We start from the raw sequence: 21,863 nt of genomic DNA, 5'->3' as shown, positions 1-21,863 counted from the left end.
ACCCGGGTCTCGAACTGCTGAACTACCGACCTTCCACAGCCTGCAGTTCAGCGTCTCAACCACTTGAGCCACCGCAGCTCCTAGAGGGTAGAGAAAAGCTGGTTATAAAAACAACTCCTCTTCTATGTGTCTTGGAGAACAGTATCCTGTAGTTGGCGTTAGGCTTGGCTACCTGGAAAACCAGCTTTGAAAGAGAGCCAGGTTTTCTCTTTTGACTCAGAGCCTTACAAGCTTCCAATCTACTTTTTTGGCTTCTTGTGTAGCACAGTTAGAACGGAAAAAAGGAAGTCCTTCTTCACCCAAAGAGTGATTAACACACGGAATTCACTGCCACAGGACGTGGCCGCGGCTACAAGCAAGGACAGCTTCAAGAGGGAATCAGATAAGCATATGGAGCAGAGGTCCATCAGTGGCTATTAGCCACAAGGTATAGATAGGAACGCACAGGTTGGGGCAGGTGATGCACAGTATTCTTGATGCTTGGGGGGAAGTGCAACAGTGGGAGGGCTTCTAGTGGACCCCCTGATGGCCCCTGGTATTTTTGGCCACTGTGTGACCCAGAGTGTTGGACTGGATGGGCCATTGGCCTGATCCAGCATTGGCTTCTCTTATGTTTTTGTGCAGTAGCTTGGTGAAGCCTTAGTCTTCTCTTACAGTGGAAACTGCAGAATAGGACCACCCCACTCCACAGAGCTCCCCCCCCCTTCTGCTCCTGGTGATCAATGGACCCACATAGACAACATGGGGGTCATAGTGGGGGGGATGAAATGGGGGGGGACCCACATACCGCTGTGCCTCCGTGCTATAGCATAAATGCTTTAAGCCAGTGACATAACTTGCTTGGATTGAAAGCTGGTTTTTTTTTCAAATGTAAAGTTTTGAGAGTGTACTTAAATGTTTTTAGTGTATGCATTAGGTACACGTGTACGGAAACACATACGGTTACTCTCCTCAAAGAGCCAAAGTTGGCTGAATTCCCCTGTCAAGCGTACACTTGATGACAAATGCAGGCCTCTGGTGGAACAGTCGTGAAGTCTGACTTCTAAGAGACCAGTTGGTGTCACATTTCCAATTTGTTTGGATGGGGAAGTCAGGCCTCTGCTAATGGGGCTATAAAAAGAATTCCATCCTAGCCACAACCAACGTTTGCAGTTTATGTCCAGAATTAATCTTCTCACTCCTAACGCACTGGAAGGAGGGAAAACACAGCTAGATTTGTGTATGATATTCCCCTTAGCCTGAAAGGTACCGATTTTGGCAGCTATTTTCTTTATTGCGTCTCACAGCTATTTGGCAGCTATTTGGCAGCTATTTTCTTTATTGCGTCTCTTGCATATGGCGGCAGCGTGATTGTTTTCAGGATTAATGTGCTCAATTAAAGCGGAGAAATGGGTCAGGGCTGCAGAAATCCGCTACCTGAATTGCTGTTTTGCTTGGATCCTTCTGCGGCAAAAGGGATGAAGCATGGCTGGGAGTTTTCCTTGGCCGGTGATTAGGTTTAGAACAGCAAATATTAACTTCCAGAAAGCAAGCTTTAAAAGCGACATGGCTTCCAAAAAGAATAACTTATCCCATCAGTTTATATAAGTTGTATATATAAACCCCTTTCATGCAGATGTTTCCATGCAGATATTTATAGTGCTTTACGTAAGCAAGAATAGGGGAAGGCTTCAGATTGGGGACAGTGAATGCGGAAATATCCATAGGCATACTATCCTGTAATTATTCTTTTCCCCATGAGAGCCAGCATGGTGTAGTGGTTTAGAGTGGTGGACTCCTGTGCATTGGGTTTTTTTAGCAGTGGGAGGGCTTCTGGAGTTCTGGCCCTGCTGGTGGATCTCCTGATGGCACCTGGGTTTTGGCTGCACGTTCTAACAGCATGCCATGTATCTGCCATGCCCAAAGTCCTATGGAGAACCAGGTTTGATTCCCCATACGTCCTCAACATGAAGCCTGATGGGTGACCTTGGGCCAGTCACGGTTCTTCCAGAACCCTCTCAGCCCCACCTGCCTCACAAGGTGCCTGTTGTGGGGAGAGCAAGGGAAAGGCGATTGTAAGCCACTTGGAGACTCCTTAGGGTAGAGAAAAGCTGGGTATAAAAACAACTCCTCTTCTATGTATCTTGGAGAATAGTATCCTGTAGTTGGCGTTAGGCTTGGCTTCTTCTTTGCTGTCTGTCTTGCCCCTCCCCCCAGACCTCCTGATGGCACCTGGGTTTTGGCCACTGTGTGACACAAGAGTGTTGGACTGGACGGGCCATTGGCCTGATCCAACATTGGCTCCTCTTATCTTCTGGCCCTGCTGGCGGACTTCCTGATGGCACCTGGGTTCTGGCCACTGTGTGACACAAGAGTGTTGGACTGGATGGGCCATTGGCCTGATCCAGCATTGGCTTCTCTTATGTTCTTATGTCTGGGTCAGTGAAGCTGTGTATTCTTGGTGCATGGGGGGGGGGGCAGCAGTGGGAGGGCTTCTGGAGTTCTGGCCCTGCTGGTGGATCTCCTGATGGCACCTGGGTTTTGGCTGCACGTTCTAACAGCATGTCATGTATCTGCCATGCCCAAAGTCCTATGGAGAAGTAATCTGCAATCTATGTAGGAATCGGAAGGGGGGGGAGGATAATACTGTAGTAGACCAATGGTCTATCAGCCTGTCAGCCCTTATTGCATCACTGGAGAGCCAGTGTGGTGTAGTGGTCAGAATGTCGGACTAGAATCTGGAAGAACCAGGTTCGAATCCCCACTCGTGCCGTGGAAGCTTGCTGGGTGACCTTGGGCCAGTCACACTCTCTCAGCCTAAACTACCTCACTGGGTTGCTGTCAAGATAAAATGCAGGAGAAGAGGATGATAAGCCACCTTGGGTCCCCAGTGGGGAGGAAACAGGGTATGAATGAAACAAGTAAATAAAATTGTGTCAATGAATATGCCATGAGTTGTTTGCTGCCCAGAGAAGCCGATGGTGATGGTAGCATATAACAATGTAAACGGGTTTTATCTCCACTAACGATCTGCACTCCTTGCCAATCTTATCAAAAAGTCACTTGAGACATTAAGGTTGCCTTTAAATGGTTCCATGTCAGTGGTCTTCAGACTTCCTCTATTCATGTACTGCTTTCCGTATCAGCTGGCCTACCTTGGATCCTTCTGGAGCAAAAACCCGTCTACAGTGGAGCCCCTGATGTTGCAGAGGTGCATGGCGAAAGGCGTACACTTAGTCTATGCTGTGCATTGTTGGGCTTCCCACTGTTCCCTAATGAGCATAAGAACATAAGAAGAGCCCTGCTGGATCAGACTGATAGTCCATCTAGTCCAGCATCCTGTCTCACACAGTGGCCAACCAGTTCCTCTGGATGGCCAACAACAGGGCACAGAGGGCGAGGCCTTCCTCTGATGTCGCCTCCAGGATGCAGAGGCTTAGTGCCTCTGAATGTGGAGGTTCTCCTCAGTCACCATGGCTAGTAGCCATTGATAGTCTTATCCTCCATGAATCTATCAAATCCCCTTTTTAAAGCTGTTTATTCCTGTGGCCATCACTACATCCTCTGGCAGTAGATTCTACATTTTAATCCCTCTCTGTGTAAAGTAGCATTTCCTTTTTTTCTGTCCTGAACTTAAAATAAAAACATGCTTAAAACATTAGCTCTATAAACTGCAAACCTACTTTTGATTTACTGACATTCGCCACAGAAATCTCATGCTCAGAGTTCTAAGTCTAGGACCCAGGTTAAAAGATGAAATGGCTGAGTGATTAAGAGAGTCTGGCGAAGCAAGCTATGATGCAGCAGCGGCAGCAGCAGAACTGGAAGCAGGAGATGGTCAGTTCCACTGCGGGCCTGATGGAGGCTCTCCGGGGGTCTGACCCGGCCCCTGGGCTGCATGTTTGACACCCTGCTCTAGATGGTTCCCGGATAAAGAGCCTCCCACTTACAAAGCACATTAATTGCATCCAACCCACCATCTTTCTATTCATTCACTGAGGCGCTTTCTCTTTCTCAATACATTTCTGTCCTGCCCTTCCTCCAAGGTGTTGCCCTACATAATCCTCCCTTGCCCATTCAATCGTCACAATAGCCCTCTGAGGAAGCAGAACAAAGTTAAGAGTCCAGTGGGACCTTTAAGACCAGCAAAGTTTTATTCAATGCACGAGCTTTTGTGTGCACGCACACTTCTTCAGATACATTGAAATGGAAGAATGTATCTGAAGAAGCGTGCTTGCCCACGAAAGGCTCATACCTTGAATAAAACAAGCTTTGTTGGTCTTAAAAGTGCCTCGGGACTCCAACTTTGTTCTGCTGCTTCAGACCAACATGGGCTGCAGTCACACGGAGCATTAGCCACGCTACAGAGACGGAAGATAGGCGGATTTTCCGGGCGCGATCACAGCGCCACATCTGGGAAGCGTAGAGCTCCCGTGGCGAACCCAAGGCTTCCCGCCAAAGATGCGGGGTAAAAAACTAGTACCTCCGAGGTACTCGTTTCCGGTAACCGTGGGGCAAGGGCGGGCGCCTGATCGCGTTTCCGGTGGTAGGTCGTGGCATCCGGCGCCCGCCCATGTCCCGTCGCTAAAAGGTTTTTTTTCCCAAGTCTCCACGGGATGCGCACAAGCACCCAACGGCGCATGCGCACACTTCATTTAAAAACAAACAACACAGCCCCCTCCTCTTTTCCATCCCCCCCCCACTCCTGGCTCGGCCTGCTCGAGAGGAACTCTCTGCGCCGGGTGGCAGAGGGGGAGGTGCAGGGGGGGCATGGCGGGAGGGCGGCCCGACTGAAGCTCCTCCTGGAGGGGACCAGACGAAGGATACAGTTTGCATTCCTCTGCAGCCCTGGAAGGGGTTAAACCCGCGGAGCCTTTTGCTAGAGAGGCTGCTTCTTTGCCTCGCACTAGGATTGTCCTGTGATTGGCACCTCCCCCCTAACCACGGGACCTCAACGGGACGTCTGATCGCGCAGCCGCTCATTATTTTGCTTCGGGGCAAACAGCCACGTTCTCCCCCCCCCCCGCATTTTCCTGCCCGTGTGACCGGGGCCATGGCTACCCACCTGAATCTATCCTCTGAGGAAGGTTAGGATTATAGAGATCGTGACCAACCCAAGGTCACCAAGCAAGCTTCGTGACAGTGAGGTAGTGATGCTCTGTATTCTTGGCGCTTGGGGTGGGGCAACCGTGGGTGGGTTTCTGCAATTCTGGCCCTGCTTGATGGGACTCCTGGTGGCACCTGGGCTTTGGCCACAGTGTGAGACAGAGTGTTGGACTGGATGGGCCACTGACCTGATCCGACGCGGCTTCTCCTTTGTACTTATGATCTGAAGTCAGTTCTCCCAGACACAACACTGGCACTTTTTGTCCTGCGAGTTCGTTCGTTGTGCAAGTAGGGATTTTGCTTCTCTCTGCCCGTCCTCTGTGGAGCTCAGTGTATATGGTTCCTCCTCTCTCCCGTTTATAGTCTGGAAGAGTGTGACTGGCTTATCCAGTGAGCTTCAGGGATGTTTGGGATTTGGGCCTGCCCCTTTACAGCCCTGTTCTGATAACTCCAGTTTCTTGATCCTGCTGGGTTCCCTCTGTAATACTTCCCCCACCCCCCACCCCCATCGTTTCCGAGGCATCATTCAAGCATAAAATGAAGCAGTGTTTCTTCCTGTAGCGAGTTTCCCTGACAGGCATGTTCAGATGTTTGCTGCTGCTGTAGAATTCTTTGAACACACGTCTCATTTGCATTAATTTCTCTGATATATGTAGAGAGTATTCTGCTCTGCTTGTATCCAAATGTTGACTTGCTGAGAATGTTTAAAAAAGGGAAAGTTCCGTTCACGTGCTGCGAATTCCTGTCCGTGGTGGGTTTTGGCACTGAGCTGTCTGATGCTGTTGGGGAAATACATCTTGTTATGCAGAGATCCCCCATCTGGCCCCCACACACCACCATCAAGGTGGGTTAAAAGAGCTCTGGAGAGAGGGTGGGCTTCTCCCCCCCCCCCCCCCCAGGTAAGGAGAACCATGGACAGGAAGCAGCAGAACCAGTTTGGCCGACAGCTGATCCACAGTCTGTGTAAAAAAATCCAGTTTTGTCAGGAAATACCAACTTAATAAACTGTTATACTGAAGAAACGTATTCTGTGTCGTACTGTTAGAGCTGACAGATGCTGAGCTTTAAATATTTTAATAGCTCTTCTTTGTTATATCCCCTTTGAAAAAAGCAAAACAGGAGTAAAGTATGTATTTCTGCAGTAGTATCTGAAGAAAAGTGGATTCAGGTTTTTTTTTACTGTTAAATATGACTCCAAAGTATCAGTTGTAACACTACCACTTTCTTACATTCATGTGTTGCACATGTACTGACTGTATCTTCCTTTCCTTGTAAATAATTTGTTTCTGTTTTTAATTCCCTCCCCTCCCCTTTCCTCTTCTTGCCCCTTGGCAAAGGAGTCAATCACTGTCAACATAAAATAAAGAGAGGCAGGCGCTTTCTCCCTTTCGTCTTCTGCTCCCACGAGCCGCCGCCACCTCAGGGTACCGGCCTGCTTTGTCTCTGGGCTGCCTGATTAATCCAAAAGCTGAACAATACTAACTTCGCCGCGGTTTTGTTCACCTGAGGCTGGAGTAGAATTGTAAACAGAGTTCCAAGAATAATCCCACTGAAAATTCAGAGGCGTCCTGTTCCTCCCGTAAGGCACAGGAAGTGTTTCCAACTCCTGTAGAAGTCAGCTTCTTCAATTAAAAGTGCCATGGAAGTGAATTGATTAATGGCAGTGGAGAAGGTTTCAGATCTGTCTCCCAGGGGCTCACTTGGGCCTAACACATTCTTGGACCCCTGATTTAGCATGCCGTTGAATGTAATAGAATAGCAGCTGTAAATATGGGCTGAGATCGCTTACGTGCCTAAGTGATCACCGCAGTGTTGGCTGGGTGCAGGTCTCTGGGCATGACTTTTTGTATGGCAACTATTAGGGGATAGTTGTCATAGCCCAGAGTAGCCTGATCTCGTCAGAGCTCGGAAGCTAAGCGAGGCCAGTCCTTGGATGGGAGACCACCAAGGGAGACTCTGCAGAGGAAGGCAATGGCAAAATTACCTCTGCTTCTCTCACTTGCCTTGCAAACCCCAAGAGGTGGAAATTCATGGGGTTGCCATCGGTGTTCCCTCTAAGCTGAATTAGTGTGAGCTAGCTCACACTTCTTTAGCCTCCGGCTCACATATTTTTGTCTTAGCTCAGGAAGGAGGGCTCCAGAGTAACCTAATTTATGCAGTAGCCAAGTCGCTCGCTCACAACTTTGCTGCCAGTCGCTCACAAAGTAGCATTTTTGCTCACAAGACTCCACGGCTTAGAGGGAACATTGGTTGCCATGAGTCGCTGGCAGCTCAGTGGCACACTTTACCTTAGTTGTCATCGGTCTTCATGTTATGATGAAGAGTTGAGACTGCAGTACCCTTCAGCAGGCTCTGTTATTTGAGCGAATTGCTTCTAAGTGCAGCTGGTGGGGGGGGGGAGGCTGTCTGTTTAGCAGTAATTTTAGGCCCTGAGTGGTGGGTCTTGAAGTGCGGGCTTTGAGCCTGTCATTTCTAATGAACAAATGTTTAGAGCACAACCCCTCTTGACACAACTACTTGGAATTACGTTTGTAAATCTTGTAATGTAAGAGCTAGAGCACTGATCGTGTGTCGTTTCTCCAAATCTCAGCCTCGTACTATGATAGATTTTGTTTTCGATGGCGTTCAGTTCATACTAGCATTAATAAGAAGTGTGCATCAAAGGACGAAACACTTGGTACATAGATTCAGGGCTCTTTGCATGTCGGCTTAATTCATCCTTTCTCTCGCACCCCCTCCCTCCGTAGTGGCAGCCATGAATTAAGGCACTTGTGTTATTGCTGTGCGACACAAAGTACCAGCTTAGTTTCCTTCTTTTGAGGCTTCATGCGCATAACCGTAGTGTTTGCCTGCATCTTGTCATGTGCTGGGAGGAATTTAGAGTGTTGGGTTAGACTGCGAAACACCCTTAACTTCCTCTGCCTGATCAGATCTTTTAAGAGTGAAAACACTTAAGGTGATTTTCTTTTTTTGCTCTTCCGTTTGGCACACTGTGATTTTAATACTGTATTTCCCCCATTTCTTCCCCTCTTTCTCTCTCTCCCTCCCCTTCCCCTTTCTTTTCCTACTGTTTTCCCTCCCCCTTTCTCTTTGCATGCCACCCGGATCAACAGATGAAATTAGTGGGGACGGTAATATGTGGTCATATATTTTTCTTTAGCCTGTTTGTCACTTAACGTGCAATGTGCATCCCTTGTATCCATCGATTGTTTTTTGTTTTTTGTTTGTATTTGTGTGCATGTGTGCAAAGTAAACTATGCATAAGGCCCGTTTGCCGTTTTAATTTCTTACTACTCTGGAAAATATTTGTTACCACTCTGCAAAATTACAGAAGAACGTGCCTGTTTTCTTTTGGGCTGTAACCAGTGTTCCCTCTAAGCTGAGTTTGTGTGAGCTAGCTCACAATTTTTTAGCCTTCGGCTCCCACATTTTTGTCTTTGCTCAGGAAGGATGGCTCCAGAGCAAACTGATTTATGCAGTAGCCAGATCACCTGCTCACAACTTTAATGCCAGTAGCTCACAAAGTAGAATTTTTGCTCACAGGACTCCATAGCTTAGAGGGAGCATTGGCTGTAACTGAGGACAAAACTATTGTATTTATTTATTTATTTATTTGTTAAATTTTTATCCCGCCCTCCCCGCCGTAGCAGGCTCAGGGCGGCTTACAGAACATACATATATGTGTATACATTAAAACTCCAAAATATGCTAAGAACAAAATTAAGTTAAAAATCACAGTATATAAAACCATAACTGCTCAGAACATAGATGTAATAAAAGATGGCGGCATTCTCTCAACATTTGGATGGTCACCTACCCCTTAGTCCAGGCTCCTGCTTGGCTGTTGGTCGTCAGGTTGGTGACGATGTTGGTGTTATGGCCAGGGCCATGATGTTAAAGGCAGCGCCCTAATCGAAAGCCTGGCGGAAGAGCTCCGTCTTACAGGCCCTGCAGAACTGCAAAAGGTCCCGCAGGGCCCTGATGTCATCCGGGAGCTCATCCCACCAGTAAGGGGCTGCCATAGAAAAGGCCTTGGCCCTCGTTGCGGCAAGCCTGGCTTCTTTAGGGCCCAGAAGAACCAGGTGATTTTGGTATCCTGATCTTAGACATTTAGGTTGGTTCCTATGAGGGGGAATTGGGTGAGACTGAGCTGCTTCCACTGGCAGAGGAAGTGGATAACTTCTCCTCCTTAATCCCCATGTGATCCTCATGGCTCCCCCATGAGGGTCCATGAGACTCCCCCGATGCCCTCAGGGGTCACCGGTGCCTTCTGCAGAGGGGGGAAGGCAGGGAAGATGGTTGCCCGTGAACATTTTCATAGGATCCAACCATTTTCTTGCAAGTGAGTCTGGTGCTGCTGAAAATTGCAGGTGTACATTTAGTTTATTTATTTTTCAAATCTGTCTCCCGTCTCTCCCACAGCAAATGTGGCTCAAGACGGCTTATGACAATAGAGTGACATGATTTAAATATGTTAAATACCATATAACAGCTAACGTAATGTAAACCCAGTATAAATAAATGACAGTAAAATCTGTATAAAATTATAAAAATATCAGTATCAAAAACTGGAAGCCGGAAAAGTGGAAAACTAGAGGGGCTGATATAAACATCATCAGGTGAAGGCCTGTTGAAAAATAGTTCAGTTTTCCATGTCCTTTGGATCCTGACTAGGTCCCGCAGGGCACGAGTCTCCCCCAGCTAGTTATTCTGCAAAATGGGGCGACCATGGAAAAAGCCCTGTCCCTAGTGGTAGAGACCCGAGTTCTGCTCTCCCCGCTGTTTAATGTCTAGAATAATTTCCTTTGTGACTTAATACCACAACCTAAGTTATTGGCAGCCAGTTATGTGGCCCGGGGTGGGCAAATATCAGATGCAATGGCTCAGGCTAGCCCGATCTCGCCAGACCCCGGAAGCTAAGCAGGGTCGGCCCTGGTTAATACTTGGATGGGAGACCACCAAGAAAGTCCAGAGGCAGGCAATGGCAAACCCTCCTCTGTTGGTCTCTTGCCTTGAAAACCCTACAGGGTCACCACAAGTCAGCGGCGACTCTCCTGTGCAGTTGACAAGACATGTTGAAAAGGAAGAGGGGAGCTAGATATGCCGGGGCCAGCTCAGTGTGGCCCTGAAGCCTTTCTATTTGGCTTGGAATATGTTGGCAAAGTGCTGAGTGGGCTGCATGCTAGGGGGAGGGGGGTGTCTTCCGGGTTGGTGCTGAGAATCTGTTTTGCTTTTCAAGACAAGCCATTCATCTTGGCCATAGCTGGAAGCATATAGCCCCGTGATTCGGCATGACCTCCAACTGGTTAAGAGCTGAATGAGGTTGCCCCCCCCCCTTTAAGCTAGTCTCCTTTGTCAGTCTTGAGACCCTCCACCTGATCCTCTTAAGCCATTGCAACAGCTTTGTAACTCATAGGCCTAAGCTGGGGTTTTTTTTTTCCCAAAATCAACATATAAAGGATTAGAACTGCTCACTCAGTTACACTAACATCCCTGAAAGCGGAAACACCACCATCCCTCTCCGTCATTAGTTCTCTGCTGTTTGGAAGGAGAGAGAAAGGAAGCCAGAAGAGAACGGATTAATCAGTCATTCTTCCCTTTGCTTTTGGTGTTTCATGTAGACTGTGCAGATGTGTGGAAAAAAAACATTCTACAAACGTTCGGCGTGCCTTCTTTTTTTTTTTTGCCGATTCTTTTGTGTTGGTGTCTGTGTGTCGGGTTTGCTTTCTCTGTGCATGGGGCTCCTGGCCGCGCGAGAAGTCAAAGGGGGATGACCGTGTAGAAACACATCATTGTTCAAAGGGGCAGCAAAGAGCCGAAACCCAACCGGCATTTGTTGACACGTGTTTCTCCCCCCCCCTTTTGCACGTGTACATTTCCACAAAATATGGTCACCCCCTCCAGATGGGAACCAGAGATCTCCTAGATTTGGACGACAGAGATCAGCTCTCCCAGAGAAAATGGCACCTTTGGAGGGGTGTGTGTGTGGACTCTGTATGCCACTGATATCCCTCCCCTCTCCAAACTCTGCCCTCCCCAAGCCCCACCCCCCACATCTCCAGGAATTCCACAACCCGGAGTTGGCAAACCCACCTGCTCGCACAATGCACCGAGAAGAGAAGCCCAAAATGCTGTTGAAACCAACCATAAGACCAGATAGAAGCTTAATAAACTACAACCAAGAGTACCGAAAGCCTTTCCTGTAGTTGGCGCAGCCTACTTTATTTCAGTTTACTATGCCAAGAGAAAATAGCATCCATCCTTTTAAGGTCCTTTTGTCAGGGAAAGGCTCCATGCTCAGGGCTGTGCAGAATAGAGCCATAGTCCTTTTTGAGGAGAGCCCCTCATTGCCACGTCTACGCATACTGAGCGAACGTGTGGTGGCCATCAGCAGAGACCCTTAAGGTTTGCCCAGGAGCGGTCACTGGTGGTCAGAGCTTGGGAGGAGATTTTGTGTTGATCGTACAGGGGCAACATCACAACTGGAAATTCCAGTTAAGAGTCTGCAAAAATCTGTTTTATCCAACCCTACCCAGACTTGCCCCGACCTGGATGGCCCGGGCTAGCCTGAACTCGTCAGACCTTGGAAGCCGAGCAAACTCAGTCACAGTTAGTACTTGGATGGGAGACCACCAAGGAAGTCCAGGGTTGCTATACAGAAGCAGGTGATGACAAAGCCACCTCTTGCCCTGAAAACCCTATGGGAGTTTCCATAAGTCACCTGCGACTTGATTTCACTTTCCACCCCCACCCCCACCCCAGACAGGGATATATCATATTCTTATATATGTGTATATATGTGTATGTCATATTCTTATATATAAAGTATATCATATAGAAGCATAGAGTCATAGAGTTGGAAGGGACCTCCGGGGTCATCTAATTCAACCCCCTGCACAATGCGGGAAATACACAAATACCTCCCCCTCCACACCCGCCGTGCCCGCTGTTCTACACCCAGAAGATGACAAAAAAACTTTCAGGATCCTTGTCCAAACCAGCCGGGAGGAAAAATTGCTTCCTGACCCCAAAGTGGCAATCAGCAATTCCCTGGACGTGTAAGAAAGGGCCACAAGAACTCATCACTGAGGCAACCCTTCCTGCCCTCCCTCTCATGATCTGTCTAAGTTCACAGAATCCGCATTGCTGTCAGATGACCATCTAGCCTCTGTTTGAAAACCTCCAAAGAAGGAGAGTCCACCACCTCCTGAGGAAGCCTGTTCCATTGAGGAACTGTTCTAACTGTCAGGATGTTATTCCTAATGTTTAGCTGAAAACTCTTCTGATTTAATTTCAACCCGTTGGTTCTGGTCTGACCTTCTGGGGCAACAGAAATGATAGCTTAGGTGGATTTTTATAAAAATTAAACATTGTCTTTAGGATTAGCGTTAAAGTTACATTTCAGGAATTGATTCATGATCACCTAATTTTAAGTGGCAATGGTAGGCAATACAATTAAATCATAAATAGGAGTTGCCTGGAGCAAGTGTTACCCAAGGACTTGGTTTTCTTTAGGCAACCTGAAAGAAACTGCAGTCCTTTGCTTCCTGTGGATCCTGCATCTTCTCTCTCTCTCACCATGTTCTAAGACCTACAAAGTTCTTCCTTGTTTGCACATAGAAAAGTCTCACGATAGTAGCTCCCACTCATCCATTTGTGGGGTTTGTGACGGGAAATTTCTATTGATCATAGGACAGGACTTATTCATATTTTGACTAACGGATCTAAATAGGGGGAACTGTCTATGACTTGATAAAAGATGCATTCAGTCTATCTCTCTGACCCCTGAGAAACAAGTCTGTGTAATGAAATGGAGCAGGCAATGAGGTCATCTTCATTTCCATGAATAACTCGTGCACGGGGAAGGATTAGTCATGGTAGCCCTAAGTAGATTTATGTGGAGGTGAAAAGGTTACAGGGGTTTTCTTTTTTAAGGGGGGCAAGAGGAATGAGGAATGTGTTACATATCCTCCCCGCCCCCCAGCTGCAATTTGGTCTTTTCTGAACTGTCTGATTCCTTCCTTTCAGAAACGGACGATTACGCAGAGATTATAGATGAAGAAGACACTTACACCATGCCCTCGAGTAAGTAAACTTCATTCTGGGGCTTTTCCTACTCAGGGGTTTACTTGAGCATCAGATCAATAGGGCATTTTAGTCACCACTAGCTATTTTGTCTTATTGGGGCTGAGTTGATTGTAGATAGCTCATGAGTCACAGGGTGATTACATTTAAGAATCATGTGGACTTAAAAGAGAAAGTTCTTTAGGTAAGTTGACATTCTGGAGACTTAAATCCCGTGATTTCCCCACAACCATCCAGTGTTCCCTCTAAGCTGTGCATGTGAGCGGCCACTCATTAACACAGGAAGCCCCGCTCAGCAGCAGTCTGGAGCCGCACAGGGTCTTGCACTGCCCATTGCCCATTTTATTATTACCAAACAACAAGGGGAAAAGACTAGTGTCACAGGAGTTCCCAAATATACAAATTCCACTAGTAGAAAACACCATCAAAGATTGCCAAAACAATATATTAAACGATTCACAGTTCCACTTACACAGCCAGCAAATTGAAGAAGTCGAAGGAAACGCATCTTCCAAGAATCTAGAATGGGTGTCAGCCAGTTTGGTGTAGTGGTTAAGTGTGCGGACTCTAATCTGGGAGAACCGGGTTTGATTCCCCACTCCTCCACTTGCACCTGCTGATGTGACCTTGGGTCAGTTGCAAGCTCTGGCACACCTGTCCTTGAAAAAGAGCAGTTTGTGTCAGAGTTCTCTCAGCCCCACCCACCCCACAGGGTGTCTGTTGTGGGGAGGGGAAGGGAAAGGAGTTTGTAAGCCGCTCTGAGACACCTTTGGGTAGTGAAGGGTGGGGTATAAATCCAATCTCTTCTTCTTTGCAAAGGCTGTTTGGAAAATGTTATGACTATGTGGACTCCTCCTATCAAGTTACACTGACTACATGGACTTTATGTCTTATCTTCAAAGGAGGAAATATTGTGTCTTATGCTTTATTATAGTTACAGTATGCACTAATGTTGCTGTTGTGACACCACCAGCTTTATAATTGTTCAATATATTGTTTTGGCAATCTTTGATGGTGTTTTCTACTAGTGGAATTTGTATATTTGGGAACATTTTATTATTACAGCAGTTATATTCTGCTCGGGATGTGAACTGCTCCGCTCAGGAGGGAGGAAAAATTAGAGAGATCATTGCAACCGTCTAACAGAAATTAACAAAAACTCCATATGGCTAGGAAATGTACTTTAATGAAGTATCATGGACTTTAAAAGTTCAGAAGATGAAAAGAGTTGAGCAGAAACTCTAGATGAAGTTCGCTGTTTGGAGTTGTGTCATGCTAGACAGCAAACGAGGCAGATCGACGGTTGGAATGCTCTCCCACATGAAAATAATTTCCGTACAGACTGTGCGTATAATGTTTAAAGGGCCTTTCAGAGAGCATTCACCTCCCCTCCCCCATCTGAAAAGGTATGATCCAGCCACCATTAGCATATGTCACATGGGAATCTTTACCTGTTCAGTATTATGACACTAGTTGGCTCTTTTTGTCGTTTCTTCCCCCAGTGGAGCCACGTGTGAATCTGAACTTGCACGTGAAGTCTGGCTACGTGCCCCAAATGCAATCCTTACGTTGATTTGTCTATTTCTCTGTTTAAAATATTTATGGCCTGCCTTGTTTTCTTGGACTCCAGACAGCTAACTGCACAACAAGCTGCAGAACGTAAACATCCATTAACAGATAAAAATAATGCAAATTTAAAAGCACATAACGCATTCGGGCGCTTTCACACATGTGAAATAATGCAGCTTCAACCCACTTCAGTTACGGTTTGCAAGTGGATTTTGCCATTTTCACACAGTAAAATCCAGTGCACTGGAAGTGGATTGGAAGTGCGTTATTTAGTGTGTGAGAAAGCGCGCTAAATCTGCTGAGAGTCCGTTCGGCTTTTCCTGCAACCTCTGAAGTGGAACTGTCTTGCTTGTCTTCCTGAATGGAGCCAGGGAAGATGCCCTATGCACCCACGTGGGTAAGGTCATGCCACAAAGAAAGCCCGTGACCTAGCTGTCGCTTCAGTGACAGCCCTACGGGAGGGTACGGCCAGGAGAAAGTTGTTTGAGGGGTGTAACTGGCCCATGGGAATATACTAGGAGATGCTGTTCAATAGGTAGGATGGCCCTAGGTTGGTTATTCAAGGTAATAACCTGAACTTGGCGTTGGGCCCAGAAGCAAATACCTAACTGTTGCAGTTCACACAGCACTGGAATGATACGCTCTTAATGGCTGACCCCCTGACAGGAAGCTTACCATTTCGTTTTGTACAGACTGACACCTTCAGTGGCAGCCCTGCGTAGTCCATTCTGGAGATTACCACGATCAATGATCCTTCTAAGCTGTGGCGTCTTGCGAGCAAAAATTCTACTTTGTGAGCTACTGGCATTAAAGTTGTGAGCGAGCGATTTGGCTACTGCGTAAATCAGTTTCCTCTGGAGCCATCCCTTCCTGAGCGAAGACCCCAAAAAATGTGTGAGCCGCAGGGTAAAAAACTGTGCACTGGCTCACAATAACTCAGCTTAGAGGGAACACTGACCATGATGTAGATCAGTGTGACTAGGTCTGTTGTGCTTTTGAGTAGCGATGCCTAGGATGAACACTGGTTCAGCTCCCTCTCTGCCCTGGACCCCTGGGTCTGCCTGTGGCATTCTAACTTTTGTTGCCCCAGCCCTGATCTGACACCCTAGGCCAGGGGTCCCCAACCTTTTTTGAGCCTGTGGGCATCTTAGAAGCAACAACCTCAGATATGCAGACGATAGAAGAAGAGGAAGAGATTGGATTTATACCCCACCCTTCATTACCCAAAGGAGTCTCAGAGCGGCTTACAAACGCCTTCCCCTTCCCCTCCCCTGTGAGGCAGGTGGGGCTGAGAGAGCTCTGACAGAAACTGCCCTTTTTCAAGAACAGCTGAGCCAGAACTGCGGCTTGCCCAAGGAGGTCATCCAGCCAGGTGCAAGTGGAGGAGTGGGGAATCAAACCCGGTTCTCCCAGATTAGAGTCTGCGCGCTTAACCACTACACCGAACTGGGTCTTTGGCATTCTAACAGAGCACAGTGGGCACAGCCACAGAATGGCTGCTGCAAAAGGCAGAGGCGGCCAAAAAAAATGGCGGGTGATGCTCTCTTTCAGTCACACCCTTAAGAGCCTTGTTGTTGTGGTAGCAGCTGCTGCCCAAGCAACATTTTTACAAACCTGCACAGCCAACCAAATCTCCCGTGGCCAGTAGCCCACCTGGCCCCCACCTACTTCCCCTAAACACTTGGCAAGCACCAAGACGACTGGCCTTTGACTCACTGCACCATCGGGGCAGAACTTTATAGCCTACCGACGCTGTTTCAGGCTGTACCCGTTGTTTTAATTGTTAGAATACGTAAGTGCGTTCTCTGCGCATGCGTGGGGAATGCTTTTTAAAAAAAACTTTGGGGGGGATTTAAGTATCCCCCGGTATAGTTTTTTAAACTTTTCAGATTTTTTTGCACACCTGGGGACTGCTCCAAGTGTGCAGGAAAACCTCTCTGCCCCCCAAGTGCCCCCGATATGCAGATTTTGATATCCGCACGGAGGGGGCAACCGGCTTGCCCAAGGAGGTCATCCAGCCAGGTGCAAGTGGAGGAGTGGGGAATCAAACCCGGTTCTCCCAGATTAGAGTCTGCGCGCTTAACCACTACACCGAACTGGGTCTTTGGCATTCTAACAGAGCACAGTGGGCACAGCCACAGAATGGCTGCTGCAAAAGGCAGAGGCGGCCAAAAAAAATGGCGGGTGATGCTCTCTTTCAGTCACACCCTTAAGAGCCTTGTTGTTGTGGTAGCAGCTGCTGCCAAAGCAACATTTTTACAAACCTGCACAGCCAACCAAATCTCCCGTGGCCAGTAGCCCACCTGGCCCCCACCTACTTCCCCTAAACACTTGGCAAGCACCAAGACGACTGGCCTTTGACTCACTGCACCATCGGGGCAGAACTTTATAGCCTACCGACGCTGTTTCAGGCTGTACCCGTTGTTTTAATTGTTAGAATGTTTTATGGTGTTTTAATGTTTTAAACTGAAACTGTATTTATTTCAATGATGTGACCCGCCCTGAGCCCACCTGCGGGATGGGCGGAATATAAATGCAAAAGATAGATAGATAGATAGATAGATAGATAGATAGATAGATAGATAGATAGATAGATAGATAGATAGATAGATAGATAGATATTGGCGGGCACCCTGGGGCCCGTGGGCACCGTATTGGGGGGCCCTGCCCTAGCCTAGTGTACGGGATGGCCCTGCTTGCAAATTGTTATGAAGCCTGTTGCAGAAAGTCCAGATTTCACACTAACTTCAACTGTGAGTTTATTGTGTGGGTTTTTTTTTTTAATTAGAAATATTTTTCCCCCCGACTGTATTCTGAATTTCGAGAAGCCATTTCTAAGCAAGTGTTTGATTTTTCTCTTAATTGCACTGCAGAAAGCTATGGAATAGATGAAGGTAACAGGAGAAACTTTAATCATCTCTATGCTTGATACTTTGGAATGATGTGGTATTTTAAAAAACCTGTTGACTTTCTGTTACTAAAGTCTTAATTGGCTTAATTCTGTACAGTTAAGCCAATGCATTTGAAAGCTTTGGGATTTTAAAGAGGGGAATGCATTACTTAAATGAAAAAAGGAATGTGTAATAATTTGCTTCAGTTTTGTGATGCCAGGCATCATCAACTCTCTGAGTTTCTTACTGAAAAATAATGCCAGTCTGCTATTCTGAAATGAAACCTAAGTTTGTGGAGAGATGAGATGCTGTTGGAGTTGACTCCAGGGAAAACAAGAAATAACAATGTTTTCCAGTAAATACTTTTCTGTGCATGATGGAAATGGAATCAGTGAGACAAACAATTCAATTGGAAATTAATTATATGATAGAGTAGAATGCCACTGCCTTTCGAAGAAAGGTACAGTCCACTAAATAAAAAAAGTTAACAATGCAGCCCCATGTCTGTTTTGCTTACAGTGTCAGCAGAATGCATTACTTACCTAGGGTCCCCCCCCCTTTTTGTAAAAATGTGGTTCCTTTTCACCACCTTCTGCACACCTCTTTAAAAATACTCTTGGCTGATTTGCTGATTAAGACACCTAAAATATCATATAGTGGAGAACTCTTAAACATACCGTTTGTGAAGGCTAACCCTTATTACCCTAGGCTGCATTTGTTTCCATGTGCTCCTCTAGGCCATAATCAATTAAGACGTTCTAGTTTTGCATTTATTGCATTAATATAACTAAACACATTGGGACTAATTCAGTATGTCTGAATTTCACAGCATCCTTTTCATAGGCTCTCATTCAAACAGTTGTTTAAGAGGATTCCACTGGGCAAGACAGTATTTACTATGGATAAAGTGCAGCAAACTCTAATCTGGTTTTCGTGCGCCAGACCATTTTGTGGGAGTTGCTTTTGGCTGTTTTTGGCATCTTGTGGATTGTTTTCAGTTGAAAGCTTTTCATCAGTAGATTGCGTTTTAAATGGATTGCATTCCAACAGCCAGGGATTACGAGATTCAGAGAGAACGGATTGAGCTGGGGCGCTGCATCGGTGAAGGGCAGTTTGGAGATGTTCACCAAGGAGTTTACGTGACCCCAGTAGGTATTTTTTTAATGTTGCCATTCTTTTTCATAAAATGAAGGCCTTTCCTTCTAATTACATTTCCCCCCCATCTGCATTAATTAAAGATGATTTCTGAAAAGGCTTCTGTTGACATGAATGAGGAGGGAGGAATGTTTTTTAAAAATATCTTTAATGAAGAAGACCAGGGAATTACAAAGCAGAACTAACCTGTCTGTTGTAGCCTCCAATGCAGAGGTGAAAACTGCCTCTTCTAGAACCATGGTTACCTTTAACAGGGAAACAGAGGCTGCCCCGTTTACTGCAGACCAGATTTAGTGCTTCCTTCACAAGATTAGGGTATTTCTTACTAGTACAGTAACAATGGAAAACTGCTCATCGGACACCATGTAGAAGTCCGGGATTTTATTACTGCTGTGATCGCCCTTTCCTCCCACTCCCACCCTCAAAGATAGAGAGAGACAAGGTGTGACTCGCGGGGGGGGGGGGAGTAATCCCCCCGGCTCCTGAGCCGCCAAAGCTTCTTCCCACCGCTGCGTCCCACAACAGCAACACTGACAAGCCCTGCGCCAGGCAAGCCCTGCGCCAGGCCCGCCAGGCGCTTCCCCACCACCACCCACAACAGTAACACCGTCAAACCCTGCATGGCTCCGAGCTGCCAGGCCCGCGAGGCTTCCCCCCCGCCGCCAACAGCAGCAGCAACAGCCACGGCTTCTAGCTGCCGGCCCGCCAAGCCTCCCCCTTGCCACCACCACTGCCACCAGCACCAATGGCGGTGAGCCCTGCGCGGCTCTGCCACAGATCTCAGACGTAAGTGAGTTCTCTGCGCATGCATGGGGAATGTTTTTTTTTTTTTTAGGTTTTTTTGGGGGTTAAGTATCCCCAGTATAGTTTTTTAAACTTTTCAGATTTTTCTGCACACCTGTAGGGACTCCTCCAAGTGTGCAGGAAAATCTCTCTGCCCCCCAAGTGCCCCCGATGTGCGGATTTTGATATCCGCACGGAGGGGGCAACTTGGCTATTAGATATATAGATGAGAGATTGGATTTATACCCCACCCTTCACTACCCAAAGGAGTCTCGGAGCGGCTTACAATCTCCTTTCCCTTCCCCTCCCCTCCCCACAACAGACACCCTGTGAGGTAGGTGGGGCTGAGAGAACTCTTTTGAGAACCGCTCGTGAGTGAACAGCTCTGAAAGAACTTGTGTCTGACCCAAGGTCACACCAGCAGCTGCACGTGGAGGAGTGGGGAATCAAACCCGGTTCTCCCAGATTAGAGTCCATGCTCCTAACCACTACACCAAACTGTTTCTCTAGAAGTTCATGCTCCTTCAGGGTCAGGTAATCTTTTGTAGGGCAAATGCAGGTCTGTAGCCAGAAAGTTTATAGTGAGAGGTTCAGGTTGATTAGCAAAAAGTTTTGCCCGTACTTAGAGACACACATTCTTCATATAGGAAAGTTGTTTTCAGTGACTAGGGGAGGAGCTGTGGCTCAGTGGTAGAGTCTGTGCTTGATTATGCAGAAGGTTCCAGGTTCAGTCCCCGGCATCTCCAGTTGAAAAAGAAGGAAGGAAAAGGGGCAATGCATGAGAAGTCCCTGTGGGGAGCTGCTGGTTCTCCCAAACAGCACCTTCACCTGAACACTGCCTGATGGTTGTAAACCTTTGCTACCTCCTGTGGTGCTAGTGCATAAGTGCAAACCAAGCCATCATCATGAATGAAAAGATTCAAGTCGTTTACACTTGTGAAATATATGGGTTGCTATAAATTTGGGCTTGATTCCCTTTGAGCACAGAATCCATACAAACCACAGTTGTCATGTGGTCATTAACACAAGAACACAAGAAACTGCCTTGCAGTCAGCTCTATCAAGGTCAGTCTTGTCTACTCTGACTGGCAGGTGCTGTTCAGGATCTGAAGGAGATGTCTTTCACATCATCAGCTACCTGATCCTTTTAGCTGAAGATGCCGGGGATTGACCCTGGGACCTTCTGGATGCCAATCAGACATTCTGCCACTGAGCCACAGCCCCTTCACAGTTACTGCAGTGGCAGACTGGAAATATTATGTATAAATAGAAATCCATTCATTTGCAGCGCCTTTGTGAAAAGGCAGAGTTTAAATACCTTAAATAAATACCTGGGATAGTTATTCCTACTACTCCCATGATAAAGTGAAAATCTTCTGTGTCCCAGCATCTACCTGATCATGTTTAAAAGGTAAAAGCGTGCTGTTGAGTCGCAACAGACTCATGGCGATCCATGATGCTCCATCTCACGGGGTTTTCCAGGCAAGAGTTGAGCAGAGGTGGTTTGTCATTGCCTGGCTCTGCATAGCAGCGACAGTCTTTCTTAAGAACATCAGAAGAGCCCTGCTGGATCAGACTAATAGTCCATCTAGTCCAGCCTCCTGTCTCACACAGTGGTTAACCAGTTCATCTGAAAGGCCAACAGCAGGGCACAGAGGCCGAGGCCTTCCCCTGATGTTGCCTCCTCCTGGCTCTGGGATCCAGAGGCTTAGTGCCTCTGAATGTGGAAGTTCCCTCAGTCACCATGGCTAGCGGCCATTGACAGACTACTCCTCCATGAATCCATCTCATCCCCTTTTAAAGCTGTTTGTTCCTGTGGCTGTCACAACATTGACTGGCAAGGAATTTTACATTTTAATCACTCTCTATGTAAAGTAGCATTTCCTTTTGTCCATCCTGAACCTACTGCCCGTCAGCTTCATTGGCTGCTCTTGAGTTTTAGTGTGTTGGGGGAGGGAGAAAAAATTCTTTTTGTCAACTCTCTCCACCCCATGCATAATTTTATAAACCTCTATTATGTCCCCCCCTTAGTCATCTCTTTTCTAAACTTAAAAGTCCACCCCATGCATAATTTTATAAACCTCTATTATGGCCCCCCCTTAGTCATCTCTTTTCTAAACTTAAAAGTCCTTGTTGGGACTTGTAGGAAGGCAATAACCATGTCTTCAGAACTGTCTGAAATGAACATCAGTGGCTATTAGCCACAAGGTATAGATAGGGGCTCTGGGGCAAGTGATGCTCTGTCTTCTTGGTGCTTCGGGGGGGGGGGGGGGCGAAAAGTTGGTGGGGTTTTGG

General features: G+C 47.0%; 1 protein-coding gene across 1 annotated transcript in view; it reads left to right on the top strand.

Moving 5' to 3' along the window:
- The window catches only part of PTK2 (protein tyrosine kinase 2), a gene marked incomplete at its 3' end in the record, with an annotated part of 174,118 nt that overhangs the window by 113,899 nt on the left and 38,356 nt on the right, over window positions 1-21,863 (top strand). Inside the window, exons 13-17 of the mRNA XM_015426717.1 lie at window positions 6,426-6,509; window positions 8,199-8,216; window positions 13,114-13,170; window positions 17,613-17,633; window positions 18,681-18,782. Of these exons, the coding sequence (XP_015282203.1) occupies window positions 6,426-6,509; window positions 8,199-8,216; window positions 13,114-13,170; window positions 17,613-17,633; window positions 18,681-18,782 (282 nt within the window). The remainder of the gene's footprint in view (window positions 1-6,425; window positions 6,510-8,198; window positions 8,217-13,113; window positions 13,171-17,612; window positions 17,634-18,680; window positions 18,783-21,863) is intronic.

This window comes from Gekko japonicus, unplaced genomic scaffold (genome assembly GCF_001447785.1).
Source record: "Gekko japonicus isolate JY-2015 unplaced genomic scaffold, Gekko_japonicus_V1.1 scaffold3074, whole genome shotgun sequence".
Taxonomy (NCBI): Eukaryota; Metazoa; Chordata; class Lepidosauria; order Squamata; family Gekkonidae; genus Gekko; species Gekko japonicus.
Note: the sequence above shows the minus strand (reverse complement) of the source record. Positions and strands in the feature narration are given on the sequence as shown.